Source organism: Sturnus vulgaris, chromosome 2, assembly GCF_052056855.1.
Source record: "Sturnus vulgaris isolate bStuVul1 chromosome 2, bStuVul1.hap1, whole genome shotgun sequence".
Classification (NCBI taxonomy): Eukaryota; Metazoa; Chordata; class Aves; order Passeriformes; family Sturnidae; genus Sturnus; species Sturnus vulgaris.
The window spans coordinates 37,791,214-37,809,015 of NC_142244.1; the positions used below are offsets into that span (position 1 = coordinate 37,791,214).

Below are 17,802 nucleotides of genomic sequence, written 5' to 3' on the forward strand. Positions count from 1 at the left end.
TGCCTGTTTCTTTTGAAATAGGTGGCATTTCTATCAGACATGACTAGGAATAAGCTTATTATTTTGAAAATTCTGCTCATCAAAATTGTTATTGTACTTAAATATGCTTATCTGTGAGCAAGCCACATCTGTGTTTGATCCAGAGGCATCTCCAAATGGGGTCTTTCCATGGAGAGCCTGAGATCAAGTGAAAGTATCTTTTTTGACTTTTGTCTTTTTTCTTAAAAGGTGTGCTTTGGAAATTTCTAGTCTAACCTCCCTTCTTCTGGTGGGAAACTTGGCTCAGCCTCTGTCTCTTTCCCAGCCTGCATTCCTATGACTTCCAAAAAGGCAAAAGTGGTATCTGTACAGCTGGAGAGAAAAGGACTTTCGTTTTCTTTCCATGAATCACAAAACCATTATTCTCTGCCAGTGAATCACTGAGAAACACCTCTAAAATAATGTTACTAAACTTGAAAATTGCTATTACCTTATCCTAGGTATTTTTAATATGACTCAATATGATTCATGACCGTGACACTTAAAAGAAGTAGGACACGGGAACTTTTAAATTCCTTCGAATTTCCAACCAAAAAATAAAATCTGCTATTGTATGTTATTGGATGACTGCTTTGGGGTGTGGTAGTCTAGATCTGTTGCACAGCATTGTGTGTATTGGTCTGTATATGTGCTTAGTGCATTGAGAACACGACCAAACATTTGACAAGTGTTGATGTAGGTAAAGAAATAGAGAATCTTATCTCAACTGATTTCTGGAAAGACAGGAAAATATTGCCTAAAGAATGTTTTACCAAACTATGGCAAACATATACCTGGTTAAAGATTCCTCTTCACTTCTTTCCCCCAGGACACTCGTAGGATTGATTTTTCTAATGTAAAGAATTATGCATTTCTCATTTGACAAAATTGGTTTGTTTAGTTCCAAAGAACTGTGTGAGAATTATACAAGGTGCAGTTTTAGCCATGAGCTTCATCTGACATTTATAGATATCATGTCAAAAAAGCCTCTGCACCAAAGAATTTAGAGTTATAAATATTGGAAAATGAATTTTTGTGGAGACATATAGGCATATACACAAAAAATTTCAGTATCATATTATTGTTAAGGTAAAATTAAGAAGGGAAATTTTTTGTGACCAAACTATTCTTAGGCTGGCAGCAGATTTTGAAACATGTTTTATATTTGTGATGCTTATGTTTCATAGAAGCAGAGAATAAATCAGTTTTGAAAGATTGTGTGGAGGTCATCTTGTCCAAGCTCTTTCTCAGAAACAGACAGCTTTGAAGCTGTTTTAGATTGCTCAGGGTCATAGTCAGTCAGGTTTACTAAGAATAAGGAAAAAAATGGACACTAAAATGAAATATTACAACAAAATAGGGTCACCACAAAATTATTAAAATTATATTTAGATGTGTGTCTGTGAAAATTAATGAATTGCATTTAATTTATCCTTCTTTGTATTTCTTCTCAATGAAATCTATAATTGAGCATCATGGGAAATGCCTGAAAGACAAGTTTTGAGTGTTATTCAACATATGAATATATTTCAGAAGCTTGCTTTAATTTATATTAGAAGGTAATGCAGTCTTGGAAAGTTAAGTGGTGCAACAGCAAGAATACTCAATTATTTGCCTCTAGGATTTGTGCTTGAACTTCTAAGCCCTAGGGGCCTTTTAGTTCATTAATAGTTTACCTTTTTATTCCGGATTGCATGCCTTGAAGATCGTGATTTTGAATAAGGCAGCAAATGAGGAGTTTTACTCATGCATTTGCTTTGATGCAAGATTAAATAAGATTTGGAAAAAAAAATACTATCAAAATCTTACAAATGGATGTAAACATTTCAGAGTTTTAACCCTCATGATTAAGCATATATCTATTCCAGTAGAGAAACATAACCCAATAAATTGTCAAAGTACGTTAAGATGGTAAACAAAAACCACCAATCAAGCTACAAGAACAACTAAATATACTTATTTCACATCTGTGAATATGACAGTCAAATGGAAAAGAACAATAGCTTAGACAGTAGCTTAGAACTTGGGTTTATTCCAGCACTTGTGATACGTCAGGGGTCTCAAATTCCCTTAAGTGCTTTGCACAGCAATGCTGTAGTGATCGTGCAATCTGTCAAAATAAACCCATTTAGGCATGCAGCAGTTTTTCAACACAAAGACTTAGAGCTACAAACTAGTTTAAGCAAGGAGTTTCCATATAATCTCAAGGTATCCACTGGGGTTTTCATAGTGCTGAATTTTTAGCAGAAGGGGATGAGAAGTGTCATCATTAGAGAGGAACTGAAGTCAGCAGTAGGAGTATTCTTCTTTCCTTTTAATTGCTACCACTATATGCTGAAACCCTGTTGGTTTCCATGGCTTCAGTAAAATCAGGTTTCTGTTCCCTAAGTCCTTGTACAAGATGTGACTGTCTACTTCTGTCATAGAGTTACATTTAAACATGTCTTAATTTCCTCAGTTTTTGCAGATAATTGCATTGTGAAAGTTTCAGTGATGATCCTGTCAAAGTTTTATAAGTAGCTTGCTACTTGAAGAAGCTTTGATCTTTTTTCAGTTCTTTGTAGTGTTTTACTCTATCTCCTGATCTTCCCCACCTCCCTTATGTCAAGTTGCTATTATCACTTAGTGAGTGCTTTCCTTCCCTTGGTCTGACTATTTCACTTTCTATTTTGTAGCCCTGGGAGCTCAGAAAGCTCTCAGGTCTGGCTGATGAGAAGTCTACAGCTAGCCTGGAGTGACACCACATGACAAAAAGATAGACACATACATATATTTCTTTTTTTTTTTTTTTCCCCAGATGAAGTGAAATTTTTCACTCCCCAGAATCAGCATTTCCCTGCTCTAATATTGTGATAAAAATTTTCGAATATTTTGTTTTCTCTCATACTACTTTTCACATACTCATCAGATTGCTTCTTGTGACATTTGTTTGCTATCATTGTAGCCAACTAAAGGGGGACGTATGTTGCCCCACTTCTCTGTCTGAGACAGAACAGGCAAAGTTTTATGGTCCAATAATGCTGGAAAAGAATTCCTACAGATACCACTGAAGTAGTATAAGAAACACATTGAAGAAAAAAACGAGGCATACATGTCTGTCACAGCTCAAAGGCTGTTAATATGAGCTTAATAGAGATAAAATAGTGAAAACCCAACCTGGAGAGAATTCACATCTTTTCTTCAATCTGTGTAGAAGCAAAGGACATACTGTCACTTTTTCATGAGTTGCTTCACTTTGTAAGTGGTTTCATTCCTTGTCTAGATATGCTGTTTTACAGTGTTGTAGATTTCATGTGTATTCTGAAAAATAAAATCTCTTGGGTCATTTTTAAAATTATGTCTTTTTTGAATATCATACTTGGTCTGTGCAGCATTGAGAGAACAATATCACACTCACTCAAGTGAGAGTAAGCATACGAAGTAGTTGTAGTCAAGTGTATTGTGGTTTTGTAATGAATGTACTGAACATGATAAGGGGCTTGAAAACAAATGGCATTGTGAGAGATGAAAATCTGTACCATATGGAACATGATATAACTATGGAGTCTCAAAACTCTGACTCTAGGGAGTGTGCCAGTGTACGTGGGAGAAGTGAGAATTTCATGAATTATGTTACTCTTGAGTAGATTTGAAAGTAAAAAAGAGTTCAACAGTACTCTGATAAATATGCAAATGTTCTTGTTCTCTGAATGAGACATAAAGGCACCTTTGATGTTTAGGCTTTTGAAACTGGGGCTTTGGACAAAACACTGAAGAGAAGTACAATACAGTATAGCATGTGAAAATACCTGAAAACGTTGGTGGAATGATTGAAGTCTAAAGACAGAACTAGATGTGTCAGGATTAGTGTTAGAGTGGGAGATGGCAAAAAAATCAGACACTGTGTGGCAGAAAATGGCTTGGTTATTTAGCCTGTATTACTCTTTCTTCAGAACATAAAACCCGATGCTAATATAATTGCCAGATTGTGAAAGAATTGCAGAGCAGAATCCTGTCTTAAAGATCTTAGTGCCTTGAGTAGGTGGGTTTAACATTTTCTATCAAAATCCTGAACTGGATGAAAGTACATTTCATGTTATAAAACCACCTATTTGTTTCAGTGGGAAGAATCATTAATGTGTTAAGCTGTTGTTTGCAATGTGGCTGTGTGCTGTTGAACTGGGCACTGTTGAGTGACAGCTAACACCCCCACTGTATGTGATGTTAGTCTAAGCATGGCTGAGTGAAAAGTAGGAAAAAACCCTGTATAGATTCACTGTCAGGTGAATAAAGGAAAGCTGTATTTTTTAGGTAAGAAGCACTTTGTGGAGAAAAATCTTACTGAGCAAAGTCTGCAGAAATACTCAGATCTTTACAGCAATCTCACATGATCATCCTTTTTAGGCTTGGTACATCTAGAGGTATTTCCTCTTTTTAAGCATCTTAGGTGCCAAACTAAGTAACCTTATCTGCTTTAGTACAGAGAAAAAGAGAAAGTCTTTCACAGACTGTTTCAGAGCCACAGCAAATCCTGGTCCGTGTATAATCTTCCCATGCCAATTAGGGGCAGAGTTGTCAATCTTTTGTCTCATTTGTAGACTGTGTTACTTGATTCACTCTGCTTGCCCACAGCACTCTGTATTTTTTTTCTCCTCTCCCTTTCCAAAAATATTAATTCCCCGCAGTTTTTTAAGTTTCTCATTCTCAGTCTCATTCTCAGCTCTCACTTTCTCGTGCTGTCAAGTACTTCTTGGAGAAAACTGGTCTTGTAGAACAAGAGTGAATGTGATTTTTGGAAGGAGTTTAGGGGTTTTTTGTTGTTTTTTTTGTTTTGCTTGGTATTTTGTTTCATGGGAGAAGGTGTTGGCTTTTTCATCCGAAACGGAAGTATCCTGAGGCAGGAACCCAAAGCTGAAGATGGTAACAATCTTAGCCAAGATTCAGATACTGGTGTTTTGTAAAACAGCTTTTGTTATTGAAGAGTACTCTGTGAGAGATGAATTTTGGACATACATTTGCTGAGTAGTTCAGGCTACCTGTTTTGAATATCTGCAGAAAACGAGTATTGGTTTCATATTTTACTTTTTAAAAGAAAGCTATGACTTCACTTAGGCAGAAATGTGAGAATTAAAAAATGAGTTTAAAAGATTTTAAAAACTTCCTAAAATGTATAAAAGCAAGTTTCAAATGAAAATGTCTCACAGCATGTTTCATAGTGCAAGGGGATTTTTTTCCACCACCTGATACCAACTCAACAGTAGTTTATGAATTAACATTTCTTGCCGCAACATTTACTTCAAGGAATGTGCTACATTAGAAGACTTGAAAACAAAACCAAACAATTTTTTTTTTTGTTAAAGAGCACAATTTCTAAACCAACACTGTATCAGAAAAGTATGCCTTAAAGTATGCCTTACAAAGTGAGAAAGTGCCCTGGCTGTAATAGCCAAAGCTTTAGCATTTTCATGCATGTATGTGAAATTAAGAAATTCTGATTAATAAATGCCAAGCCTACAACCCCTTCATAGGATGTAGCTTCTTTGTGTTTAATATTTTGAAATTTTGCATAAACAAGATAAAACCAGCATTGCTTAGACTCAAGAAAGGTTTGTATTTTCTGAACCTACAGATCTGAGCCTATGATCTGTAGGTTCAAGCTTTTTTCTTGAAAAGCTGAAGGATAATTCCCATTGTAAAATGCAACAGACAAGTTCTTAAGGAGCACCAGAAACAAAGTTGAGAGGGTCTTTAAAAACTGTAACAATGGGTCTTTAGGAATCTAGGAATGAGTCAGCTGCCATTCTGTGGGCATTCTCTTGACTGAACTTGCTCTGACCAAACCTGCAAGTTTAGGTAGCAATTCATACTTTAAAGTCATCTGTAAAAGATGTGAGAGAGAAAAGCATTCACAACTTTGGCTGTGAGCACTAGAGTAGAGGTAGGAAGTCTCCGGGCAAAAAAAAAAAAAAAAAAAATCCATAAACCAGTGGGGGAAAAAAGCCAAAATTAAACACAAAGATCATGTCAGTAATAAAGACTTTGGGAGTATGTGTTTTCACCTGAAACAGCTTTCATCTCATCCTCTAGAAAACATTTTGGGAAATACAATTACTCCTTCTGTTTTAGGCTTTTCGCTGACTGATGGACTCTGAAACAGGCCTGATATGCTGCAGTGTCAGGGTGAGGTTGCAGCAATAGTTAAGTGGATTCTATGAAGTTTAACTATTTTTTTCTTGCTTGAATGCTAGAGATTATCAAAATCATGTCACTTCAGAAGAATATAAGAAATTATTTTAGGTGCTTACTGAAGTAATTAACTCACTCAAAAAGCATTTATGTGAGTTCTGCTGTCACCTTATTGATTAGAATTAAAAAGAAATTTGAATGGAGAACACTTTCCGTGTGATTGTAGTAAGTCTGTTTAATACGGTAAAATACAAATCATTTGTATTGTAAAATACAATCGTTTTTCAGGGAAGTACTCAGTTTGCTCTTGATATGCATTTCTGATACTCTTTCTGCTTCTTAGACTAACATTCTTCCATGATTTTGTTAAAGACTGAATAACTTTACATCATTCTTAGTCAGACTTTCTTCTAAGGCAAATGCTGCCCTTGAGCAGAAAAAGAAGAGGCAAATGAGACAATCTAAGGACAAAATAATTTGTAGAATTGTAGCAAAGGCTACCATCCACGATGAGCTGCAATGTCATGGGAAATAACTCAGTGGCTCTTGGTGTCAGCTAAACTCTGTTCCTACAGAAGTCAGTGTGGAGCACTTCTGTCAATTACTGACAAAATAAAAAGGCTGCAGCCTTCTGAAGTTGCAGCCCTGATGTATGTCTGCTCATAGAGGTGTGTAAAAGAACACAAGATGGAAGGCCAAGCTAGAAGAAGAACAGGTCTCAAGGTCTTCTGGCTTCCCAAAGCTAGTACCTGCTGGGGGTCCTTATTTATTTTTGTGGTCCCTATTTGTAAGTTTAACAGTCTTGAGGGAAGAGATTCAAACGGGCCACAACTTATAAGTGTTATTTTCTTTCCCTGGCATGTGAATAATCTGTCATCTTCTTCTGTGCCCAGGTGTTGTGTTTCAGTGCTGGGGGCAGGTGTGACACCAGTCATCTGCAGTCATGCTCTGTGGCTGTCGCAGGATGTCTGCCACCCCAGGGCCAGGAGAAATACAGCCAGGCCTCAGCTCAGCTCAGGCTCAGCTATAAAGAATTCAGATGGTCCTTGTGGTGTGCAAAGCCCCATTTGAGAAAGTCATAAAGGAGGCAGGCAGGTGTAATAAAGCTCAAGACAAAGTGCTGACCTTCCCTTCACAGGAGAGCAGGAAGGCGGCCCCAGGGGCTGGGCTGCAAGAAATTGTTTTGATGTGGTAGTTTGACTTAATTTTCTGTGTTTGAAAGGTAAAGTTGAGCCAAGAGACAAATCTGAGCTTGGTGGTAAATCCCTGAGAAGCATGAGATATCCAGCATGAATAGGAGGAAACTCAAGCAGTATTTTGTTTAAACCAAACTGGGCATGTTGTGCTATGCTAAGCCTTTTGTCAGTCTGTACATGACTGGAGCCTTGCAACAAAAGGCGGGGAAGGTAGTAAGAAAGTAACTAACAATTAAAAAGTGCATTCATCCATCTATTGCTGTGCAATTTTATGCAAATCTTCCTTGTATAGTCAGTAACTAATTACATGAGGTTTTTATAGTAGTAGAAATTGAGAGCTTGGACAAAGAGATGGAAAGATTTGCATCAAGAAATAATTTAGCTAATAAGAATTGAACAAAAAATAATTTGGATATGAACCCTTATGTAGAATCATAGAATTATCTACATGTGTGTGTGTATATATATATATGTATATGCTAATAATGGTATTTGAGCAATGCCATTAAAAGGCTTGTTCAAACTTCTTTTGTCCCTTACGTGTGTTGGGATTTTTGCATAGATTTTTTCTACTGAAGGATCCTGAAATAAAACAGGCAAGCATATTTAGGCCTAAATGTGAATCTGAATTAAGTAGTATCAGTGGAGTATTCCAAAAGAGGAAGACTTTTTCTCCTCTGTATCAGCTGCTATTAGTTCTTAGTGTTTATCTGCATTGTCACCAGGCCTCTGAGCTCATTATTTACTTGCTTTGTAAGCATCCAAGAGATGTAAGGCTTGGAGTAGAAAGAGTACCCTGAATTAACTTGACAGATATTTATGGGGAACCACTCCCAAACATGAATCAGCATGAGAGAAAGCATGAATGTTCCACCTTGGAAAATGCCATGGCTAAGTGAGGGTTCTGTTGTTGTTTTGGGCTGAGGGATGGCATTTTCATTGGTTAACATGAAATGGGAGGGAGACAGATATGCCAAGAAAAGCTGTGAAGATAATTACCACACGCTTTTGTTTTCCTGGAATGGGGACAAAGGAGGTGCAAAAACTAAAGGGTGGGGAACCAAGCCTTGTGGAAATGTTCAGGAAGCGTTGAGTAGTAAACAGTACTTACTGGAACTTGGAATTACAGCTTGGCAAGGGCAGTGAGGTTTTAGTTAGGTGAACCTGCATACTGAATGCAGAGCATGGAGTACAAGGCAGGAGGAGAGATCTGCACACGTCAGTATTGCTGCTCAGAACTGAAATACAGGAGCTTTTAACTGAATGTTCCTATTGCATTATTTTTCAAACCGAGGCTCTCAAAAAGCCATGAGTGATTGTAGCTATGCTTTTAGCCTTGTTGGCTTTGATCTGAGGTACAAAGAAGATTTTTTTCATGTAGGCAAGGCAGACCCTTCATAAACCATAGTGGGGAAAAAGAAGTGTAATTGCTCTCAACTTTAGCGGCGAGTTTCTGGTGCAGTAAAGCCTTGCAGGGATGTACTATTTGTCGAGGCAGCTTGTGCCTGACAGCTTGTTGATCCTGTTGATCAAGTCAAGGACTGCAGCCAGAATAATTGCTTGAAATTTTCTGGATACAGAAGTGCCAGTGAGGAGTGCTGCCCTGTGCTTTTAAAAGGTTGTTCCTAAGGGGCAGAATCAGAACAGTCTTGTAGTATAACAGATGCACATTTATGGATAAATGTCAAGGATAGCACTAATTCTCCTGAGAAGTGTGTAGCAGTGTTACCGCATCACTGCTTACAGCCAGCATTGCTGTAGCATTGTTTAGCTCTAAAATGTTAATGGAAAAAGATACAGTAGGAGGAAAAGAGTGCAGAAATTATTTCCTCCTTAAAAATGTAACACATTTTATGTGGTGAACTGTAACTAAGCACACCCCACATAACAGGCAAGATTTGATAGTTTTTTAAAGCTCTTCAGACACATTTTTTTAAATTATAGTGTAGCTGTCTATGTCTTGTGCTAATAATTATGCCCAGATTTGTCCTTGTTACCCTTCTCGTTGCCTTTCCCTATCAAAACTAGGTTTTGGGGATTTGGAAATTTACCTCTTTTTAAAAGCACAGATTACTGCATATGTTTTTAATCTCTTTGATGTTAAGAATAAACCCAACAGTTTTATTTTTACAGGTTTTTTGGGTTTTTTTTTATTTCAAATCAAGTATTACTCAAAATTTCTAGACATTTGCCCTTTGTCTTGCTACTGTTTTAGGGTTTTTGTTCCAGGCTTTCTGAAATATGTGTAAGTAGTCTTTTTTTTCTTTCCTGTGTTTTGGACAGTTAGCTTAATTAATAATATGACATATAGAAAGGATCTCAGGAAAATACTTCTGAAGTATTTAGAGAGTGCACGTTATTGTAAAATGTGCTGTATAATTAGGCATGTGTTAAAATACTGGGAGAATAACCTGAATCTGAGATGATCCTAATGATGAAAGGGAGATTAAATCAAAGATTTATAATGCTGGCCTGGAGGTGTTTGCTAACTACAGAAAATATATACAGAGTGTTTCAGTACTCTAATGATTTCCATATTATAGCTGGCTGAGAAACATTACGATATGTGCAGTCTTAAATCCATTTCCTTGGATTATAAATTAGTTGACAATTACATGCTGATAGCAGAGCTGCACATTGCGTGTACATCTCTTGGGTAATGAGAACTGCATCTCTTGTGAATGCAGAATACTGACAGCAGCATTCAGAATCTGACATGCTGCAGGCAGGCTGCATGTAGGCTTTCACATACAAAATGCATCACATTGAATGGAAGTTCAGTTGAGAAATGCAGAAGTGACATTTAATGTAAATTATTTAGAAAAAAAAATGTATGGAGGTGCCATTTTTATTAATAAATTTTCTCACTAGGTCAGAACTACAGATACGTGACCACAAGCAGCAGTAAAAGAAAGAAACTTCTAACAGTCTGAGAAGCTGGTGGAAGAAAAGTATTTTAGTGCCCTAAATATGAATATACTTCATTTCCAGTATATATTCTAAAAGATATATGTAGTTATATTGCTGTGTTAAGTCTAAATACCTAACTGAAAATATTTTTGGCTGAGAGGCCCTTAAAGAATCAAGCATTGGACTGAATTTTATGACACTCCCTATGCATAGAGAGTTCTTAAATCTGCATCTACCTTTCTATGAATTAGAAAGAATCCCTTGGGAAAAAAGTTAATTCACACAGAAAAAAAACCAAACCAAAACAAAAGCATGTACTTAAGGTTGACTTAGATAGAAAAGCATAACCATTATATACTTCCAAAAAAGAATTAGAATTGTGGCTTTGAAATGTGTGTGAAAAACAGTGACTTAATTTGCAAGAGTATATATGTGTACATATCTATTTATCTTCCATTATATTCTTATAAATAGTAGAAACAATAAGTGAGATTATTGAGTAGAGTCTTTATAATGCCTTTCAAACATTTTGTCCTAGCAGATCAGTAGGATGAAAGAAGTACTCTTGTTTCGTGGATTTTTTTGTTTGTTTTTTAAAGCATGTCAGTCTTCAACAGAAACTAGCGTGAACAAAATCTAGTGTAGTAAAATACTTCAGAGTTAAATGTTTTCAGTGTTTCTGTTTATAAATGACAGTCATTTTGAAAGTCTTTTTTCAAAGCTCTGAAATGTTTTTAGCCTCTAGCTCTCATTGACTTGGATGAATTAATATTGGAGTTCAGATGCTAATTTATGTGACTGCTTTTGAAAACAAATTTAGGTCAAATCCTGTTTCTGTAGGAGTATCCATTAACTCTGTCATTAACTCCAGGAAATCTTTCTGTTCACAGCCTCTGTTCTTTAACTGACAATTAATTTTTTCTGACTGAGTCACCTGCCTTCAAGTATGGAGTTGCCAAATAAAGTGCTTTCTTTAAGAGGCAAGGATACTTTGTTCGTGCCGTGCAATGAATTCTGTAGAAATCTAGCATCTGAATGATGGATTTACTTATTATTTTTCCAGGGAAATTCCGGCCTGGGGTTCAGTATTGCTGGAGGAACAGATAACCCACACATTGGGGATGATCCTGGGATATTCATTACTAAGATCATACCAGGAGGAGCTGCAGCAGAGGATGGAAGACTCAGGTAAAAACAAAATTAGTACATGTGTTTGGAAACAAAATACATAATTATTATAATTGTTCTCTGGGAGCCACATGCCAACTGGATCTTTCATGGGTTCAGGGGAAGTAAATGACATGACTGGAGTCTCTTTTCTGCTAAGAGAGCTGATTGAAGGAGCTTAGAGCAACTGAATAAGGGTAGTTAAATCCTGTATAATAGAAGGCATTTGATGGTGCCACCTCCTTCTTAGTACCAGGTATTTACTTTAGTGCAAAACGTAAGGTGGGGGCAGCAGGAGGGAACCTGAATATCAACATGTAACTCTTCTCTGCCTGGCCTTTGTGTGTTCATGGATGAAGAACTACACATTGGTCTTAGACATTAGGCTGTCAAGACTTCCCAAATTACAAAACCATTGCTAAATAATCATAGCTCTTTGTAGATGGTTCCTGTTATTTGGCTGCAGTAGTGAGATGTGTTTACTGCTGTTTCCAAGCATTATTTTGTTCCATGAGGATGTGATGGCTGTGCTGTGTCTTCTGAGTCTTCTCCAGAGTGGTCTGTTGCTTTAGATCCTGAAACAAGCATACATATTACTTGATGGGGTTCTCAAATATGTGGCAGCATCTCCCTTAAACAAGAGGAACCACAGAAGTCCTTGTGCTTGTCTTTCCTTATGGTCTGAATGCAGAAATGCTTCCATCTATCACAGAGGCTGCCACCTTACTGTCAGTTGTGCAGCCTCCTAATGCTCCAAAAAACCAGTTTAACTGGAGAAACTTGGGATAAAATTCTGATGCTTTCATTGTCTCAGCACTGAAATTGGTTCTGAGAGCCTTTGCCAAAAACAGATGGTCTGAAACTCATAAAATGTACCAGATGGTAGCAACATTTTTCCTGAAGCCTTTTCCTTTAATTCGAAGCTAAAAGTAAGGCAAGTTGGCCTGTTTAAAGAGCAAGTTTGGGATATTTCTTATGCCACATTAATAATTTGATTTTGGAAATAATTTTTTTTTTTTTTACTATGATAGTGATGAGGAATCATGGTGGTTGGCAGTGCCTGAAGAATTTAGTTTTAACTAAGATTGCAGATAAAAGGAATGGGACTAATATCATGTAACTTCGTGACTAAAATGCAGCTATCTACCCCTAAGCTAGTCTCCCAATAGTGAAGAAAAACCTAAGCATTTCTAGAGTGTGATTCACTTCATACTAAAGTCAATGCCTAAAATAGAACAGAGGAATAAAAGAGCCTGTATTTTCATTGGTGACTCAAATGAAAAGGAGTTTCTTTGCCTAGTCCAGCTGTATTGATCTGTACTGTAAATGTCTGCATTAGGCCAGATGAGCTTCATGGAAAACACAGCCTGAAGAAACACCAGTATTTGGAAATCATGCAATAGAATTAGACATGATGAACAACATAAAGCTGAAACTGCCTTTCTACTAAAAAGAAAGAATTCCTTGCAAAAAACAATGGTACCTTTTTAGTAGAATTTTTAATTACATATGAAAGCTTCTTTAGTTTAAGCTATTAAGAAGACAGAAGCTATTACGGCATTTTGCTATATTTGTAAAAAACCAAATGTTTCATAACTCATCCCTGTATTAAATAACTGCTGTAGATTTAACTCATGATGATATCTATGTTGTTAACATCTTGGAAAGACCTTCTAAACCCACAGAAAGCACCATACTAAAGCAATTCATTACTCTATTTTAAGATTAGACATGGCAAACTTTGTGTTTTGTAATAAAAGTTTAGCAGTACAAGAACAGATATCTTAGTGATAAGACTTATATCATGTTTTAAGCATAGGTTTGGCATGGTCATTCTTCCTACTGTCAGATTTTAGAAAAATTCCTCCTTTCCTTGTTTTATCTGGGAAATGGGTTTCACATGGGTTTCACTTTTCTGCAAAATCACAATCCTGTCAGTTTTCAGGAGCACCTGAAAATGTAGTTATCAGTGGTCATTACTGATATGCCTCTGAAGGGCCGTATCCTGGGGCAATCTTCACTGACTTACACGATAATTAATTTTTCATAAAAAAGAGTTTATCAGCTAGGGCCACTCTATAGGAGCAAAAACTTAAAAACATGCAGTAGCAACTACTAAGAGTAGTGATAGCATAGGTTTCTTAGCAAAAGCCCAATTTTTAATTACCTGAGGAGAGATTGGTGTTTACAGACTGAAAAAATACATACTTTTTGTCTGCTTTTCTTTCACACTCTGCCTGCAGATACTCTACATTATATAGCAATGTGGGCTGTCTGAACTGGCTTCTGTGTCTACTGTCTGGTTTTAATCATAAAAGCCTGTAAAATCACTTCCACTGCATTTTACATGACATCCCTTTGATCTAACTTAGCTGAGTGAAGTTCCTCAAGCAGCAAGACTGTGAAAGCAACCTGTAAGAAATTGACTTCGTGCTCCAGACCCTTGGGAATGTTTTACATTAATGTATGGATTGACAGGGGAGGAGTAGGTCAATTGAAGTTTCACGTAAGTCTAACAAAAGCAAATGCAGCCTACTGCATCTGGGAAGGTGTAACTCTCCAGCAATAGATGTATATATATACATATATATATAAGTACATAAATATCAGGTATAAACACCTGATGGGAGGGAGTGAAGATAAAGAAGACAGACTTTTATCAGTAGTGTCCAGTGACAGGGCAAGAAGCAATGGACAACAAGCACATGAAATTTCATCTTATCATCAGGAAACTCTTTCTTGTGGGCACAGGTAACTCAGAGAAATTGTGGAGTGTCCGTCCTTGGAGATATTTAAAATCTGATTAAACATATTCCTGGACAGAGAGGGTTTGGGATCTCAAGAGGTGCTTTCCAACTTAAATGAACTCTGATTGTTTGATTTGGCCAGAGCCAGCAGTGTGCTCTGGCAGCACTGAAGACCAGCATCGAGGGGAGCAGAGATGCACAAAGAAAGGATTGGAGGCAGCAGTCACATATTGCAATAAGGAAAATTCCAGTTGTATCCGAGGACAAAAAAGATCTCTTTAATGTCATTGGTGATTCCATGAGATTATGGAATTGCTCTTCTCTAAGAGATTCAAAATTCATCTGGATGAAGTCCTAAGATATATGATTGAACTTTTAAATTGGTCCTGCTTTGGGCAGGAGATTGGACTAAATGACCTCCAAAGGTCCCTTCCAGCCTGAATTTTTCTCTGAATCTGCAGGTTACTCTTCTGAATAAAACCTGTGTGTGAGACTGAAACAAAGGCGGTTACATTCCTGGTGTTTTCCGTTAGTGAAGAACAATGCTTTTATTGTCAGTAGGTACAGTGCATAGTGCAGGTTTTAATCACTTCATGACCCGTATCTCTGCTTAAAACATAGCATTAATTATCAGCCACTTTACACTTCACTCATCTTAACACAAATTTCCCCTTTTTGAGTGACTTCCTGAACTTTCAAAAATCAGAGAAGCACATAACCACAGGATATCTCAAGTTGGAAGTGACTGTAAGGATAATTGTGTCCTCCCAATGCAACTCCCTGCTTATCTCAGGACTACTACTAAAACTAAAGCATGTGACTGAGAGCATTGGCCAGATGCTCCTTGAGCTCTGTCAGGTGTGGTGCCACAACCACTTCACTGGGAAGCCTCTTCCAGGGACAGACCATGCTCTGAGTGGAGAATCTTTTCCTCATATCTAGTCTGAATTTCCCCAGAGCAGCTTCATTCCTTTTTCTCGTGTCCTATTGCTGGTCACCAAAAAGAGGTGACTTGTAGAACTAGTGTAAGAACCATCACACTGCACAACTCAGATTTTAGAAGACATTTAGGTCAGTACAGTAACTCTTCATCTTGCAAAAAAGCTGTGGAATATTCTATGAAGTCCATATAATATACAGAAAATAATTTCATAATATAGTAAATAATATAAAATTTGTAATTTGATGGAATTTTAAGAACTATTTTGGATGTAATTACTTAGCTAAATGTGACTATAATAATCTTGGAACTAAATTGAGATTATTTTTTCTCTGAATGCTTCATGCCATGTTTCTCTGAAGATTTCAGTTTCAAGTCAGGGACTGACAGAGCATATAAACCCTCTGAAAGTAGCAGTCATTCCCACTGAGTTGAAGGAGAATTTCTCTCAACAGTTTGATCGTTTAAGACTTTTGATGCATAAAAACTTCTGCTTCTGTCTCATTTATGTTGGCTGTCTGTGGGCAAACATCTACTTTTGAATAAAAAAGCTCTGAATTTAGACTTCTTTTCTTCTCTGTAAGAAAGGGAATTCCAGTAATTATAGTTCAGTGCCTTTTTTTTTTTTTTTATATGCGTTTGTGTCAGAGAAAAAAACCCAGTGTTTGTTTCAATTGCCTACATGAAGCAAAGAACTTCAGTAGAATATTCAGTAGTTACTTCTTTTGGTTTATTGATCATAAGTGAACCTCTGGCTTCTAAAAGGCAGCACATATAAAACCATTCATCATTGTGTGAGAACAAGAGTGATCAGCTTATGGAACCAGAAGCACAGTTTAGTGGCAGAACTTGATTGTGGGAGGAAATATCCTAAAAGAATAACACAAAGCTTTCAAGAGCACAGGCTCACAAAATATTAATACATTTTTAACAATCATAAATCAAAACTTTTTGAGTCAAGAATCACTCTTGATGATTATAGTTTCTCACAGTCTAAATTTGATTTTATGGTAGAGATAGCTTTCTCGCCCTACAAGAGTGAGAGGGTCATGAGAGTTCCTTATGTATTGCTATCAAAAATACACTTTTCCTTGAAAAGACAAGTTTGAAAATGAGAGTTTTAAAAGGGCTTGGAAATCTAAAAAAGTGAATAAAAGAATCTTGTATAGAACAAGAATTCAAGTCTTATATTTTATACCAGTCACTTGGTCACAGGAATCTTACTGAACCTGTGATACTAAAGTCAGTTATTGTATATGTGTTGAAATATGAATGAGTTAATTCACAGGACTGTGAGATAGATTTAGACAGTCTTGGGCTTGACTTTCAAGGGTTAATGTTGTATCAGAGGTTATTTTGGTATTTAAGCCTGAGCTGTACCCAAGAGGAAGGAGGGTTGATGCGAGGGATGAGTCCAAGGGAAAAAATTGGTTGTGCCTGGGAGGATGCACATTGCCTTGCTTAGCTGCCCAGACCTGTGGCTGTTTCATTCTTTCTTCTAGGAAACTGATTTCCAGTCTCTTCCCATTTGTGAATCTATCAATTGTTTTTCCTTAAGAGTGTGGACATTAGCTTAAACAGGTTGAGAAAATCAGATCAATTGAGAGTTACCTTTGGCAGACTAATCAAAAGCAGCACTGGTACCCCAGTACTAGCTGAATATCATAGATTAAAAAGTTCTAAGGCTGTGCATTGTTTATCTTTCCTTAGTTAATGTATTTTTCCTTTTCTTTAATTACTGATTGCTGAGAGGTTTAGTGTTGTAAAGCTGCAGCACTTTTTAGGCATGCTGTGTTGCTCTACCATCACCCTGTCAGATTTTCCCGTTGGATTTCCCTCCCACCCTCAGCTCTCAAAGCAATTTGGTGTGAGGAAGGGAACATTATACACGTGCTAATGGCAGGAGACAAGAAGCAAAATAACTTGCCTTCAGTCATCCAGTAAATCAGGGAGAAAGCTTGGAATAGTGTAGTGATTCCTTCTCTCATGTTTCTGTGCCTTAAAGGCTTCAGTTAAATGCCTACCAGCAAAGGCTCTAAACAAATTAAGTTGGTGTTCTTTTCAGTTGTCATCTAACCCACTGTGAAGTGTCAAAGATTATAAATTCACTAGCTATATGTAGCAAGAGAGGAATTCTGAAGACCTTTCCTCATGGATATTTGTGGGGAAAAAAAAGACTGTGTTCTGATCAAATTTAAAATAAGTCTGTGTTTCAGTAAAATTAAACAGGAAAAACGGTGATTTCATGCTATTAATTTAAAGATTGAAAACTGGAATAGAGAAACACTGGTGCCATGTGCAGTTTACCTGAGAAACTCAAAGGAAAGAAGAAAGGGAGGAGAGGAAGCAGAAGGGAGTCTCCCCTTTGAGAGCTGGTTAGATAACAGACAGCCATGGGTTGTGCTTTGCCTCTGAGAAAAAGTCTGAAGCCCAGACCTTTCCAGCAGCAGGCACACAGTTGTTGCCCATTGGTGTCCATTTACAGCTCTAGATGGCTTGCTAAAACCTGAATTGAGAATGATGCTGTGGGGCCTTTTCAGATTAACGTGAAGTGCCCTTCCCAGGAGAGATCATGTTCTTTACAAGCGTGTCATGTGCCTCTAATACAGCTTGGGAACTGGCTTTATTCCACCATCCTTAGATATCAAAACAGAAGTGT

The 17,802-nt window shown here is 37.1% G+C and overlaps 1 protein-coding gene across 32 annotated transcripts in view; it reads left to right on the forward strand.

Moving 5' to 3' along the window:
- Nucleotides 1-17,802, forward strand: part of DLG2 (discs large MAGUK scaffold protein 2) — a 982,239-nt gene that overhangs the window by 646,272 nt on the left and 318,165 nt on the right. For all 32 annotated transcript variants that reach the window (XM_088159292.1, XM_088159294.1, XM_088159295.1 and 29 more), the window contains one exon: nucleotides 11,353-11,477. In XM_088159292.1, coding sequence (XP_088015418.1) covers nucleotides 11,353-11,477 — 125 coding nt within the window. The remainder of the gene's footprint in view (nucleotides 1-11,352; nucleotides 11,478-17,802) is intronic.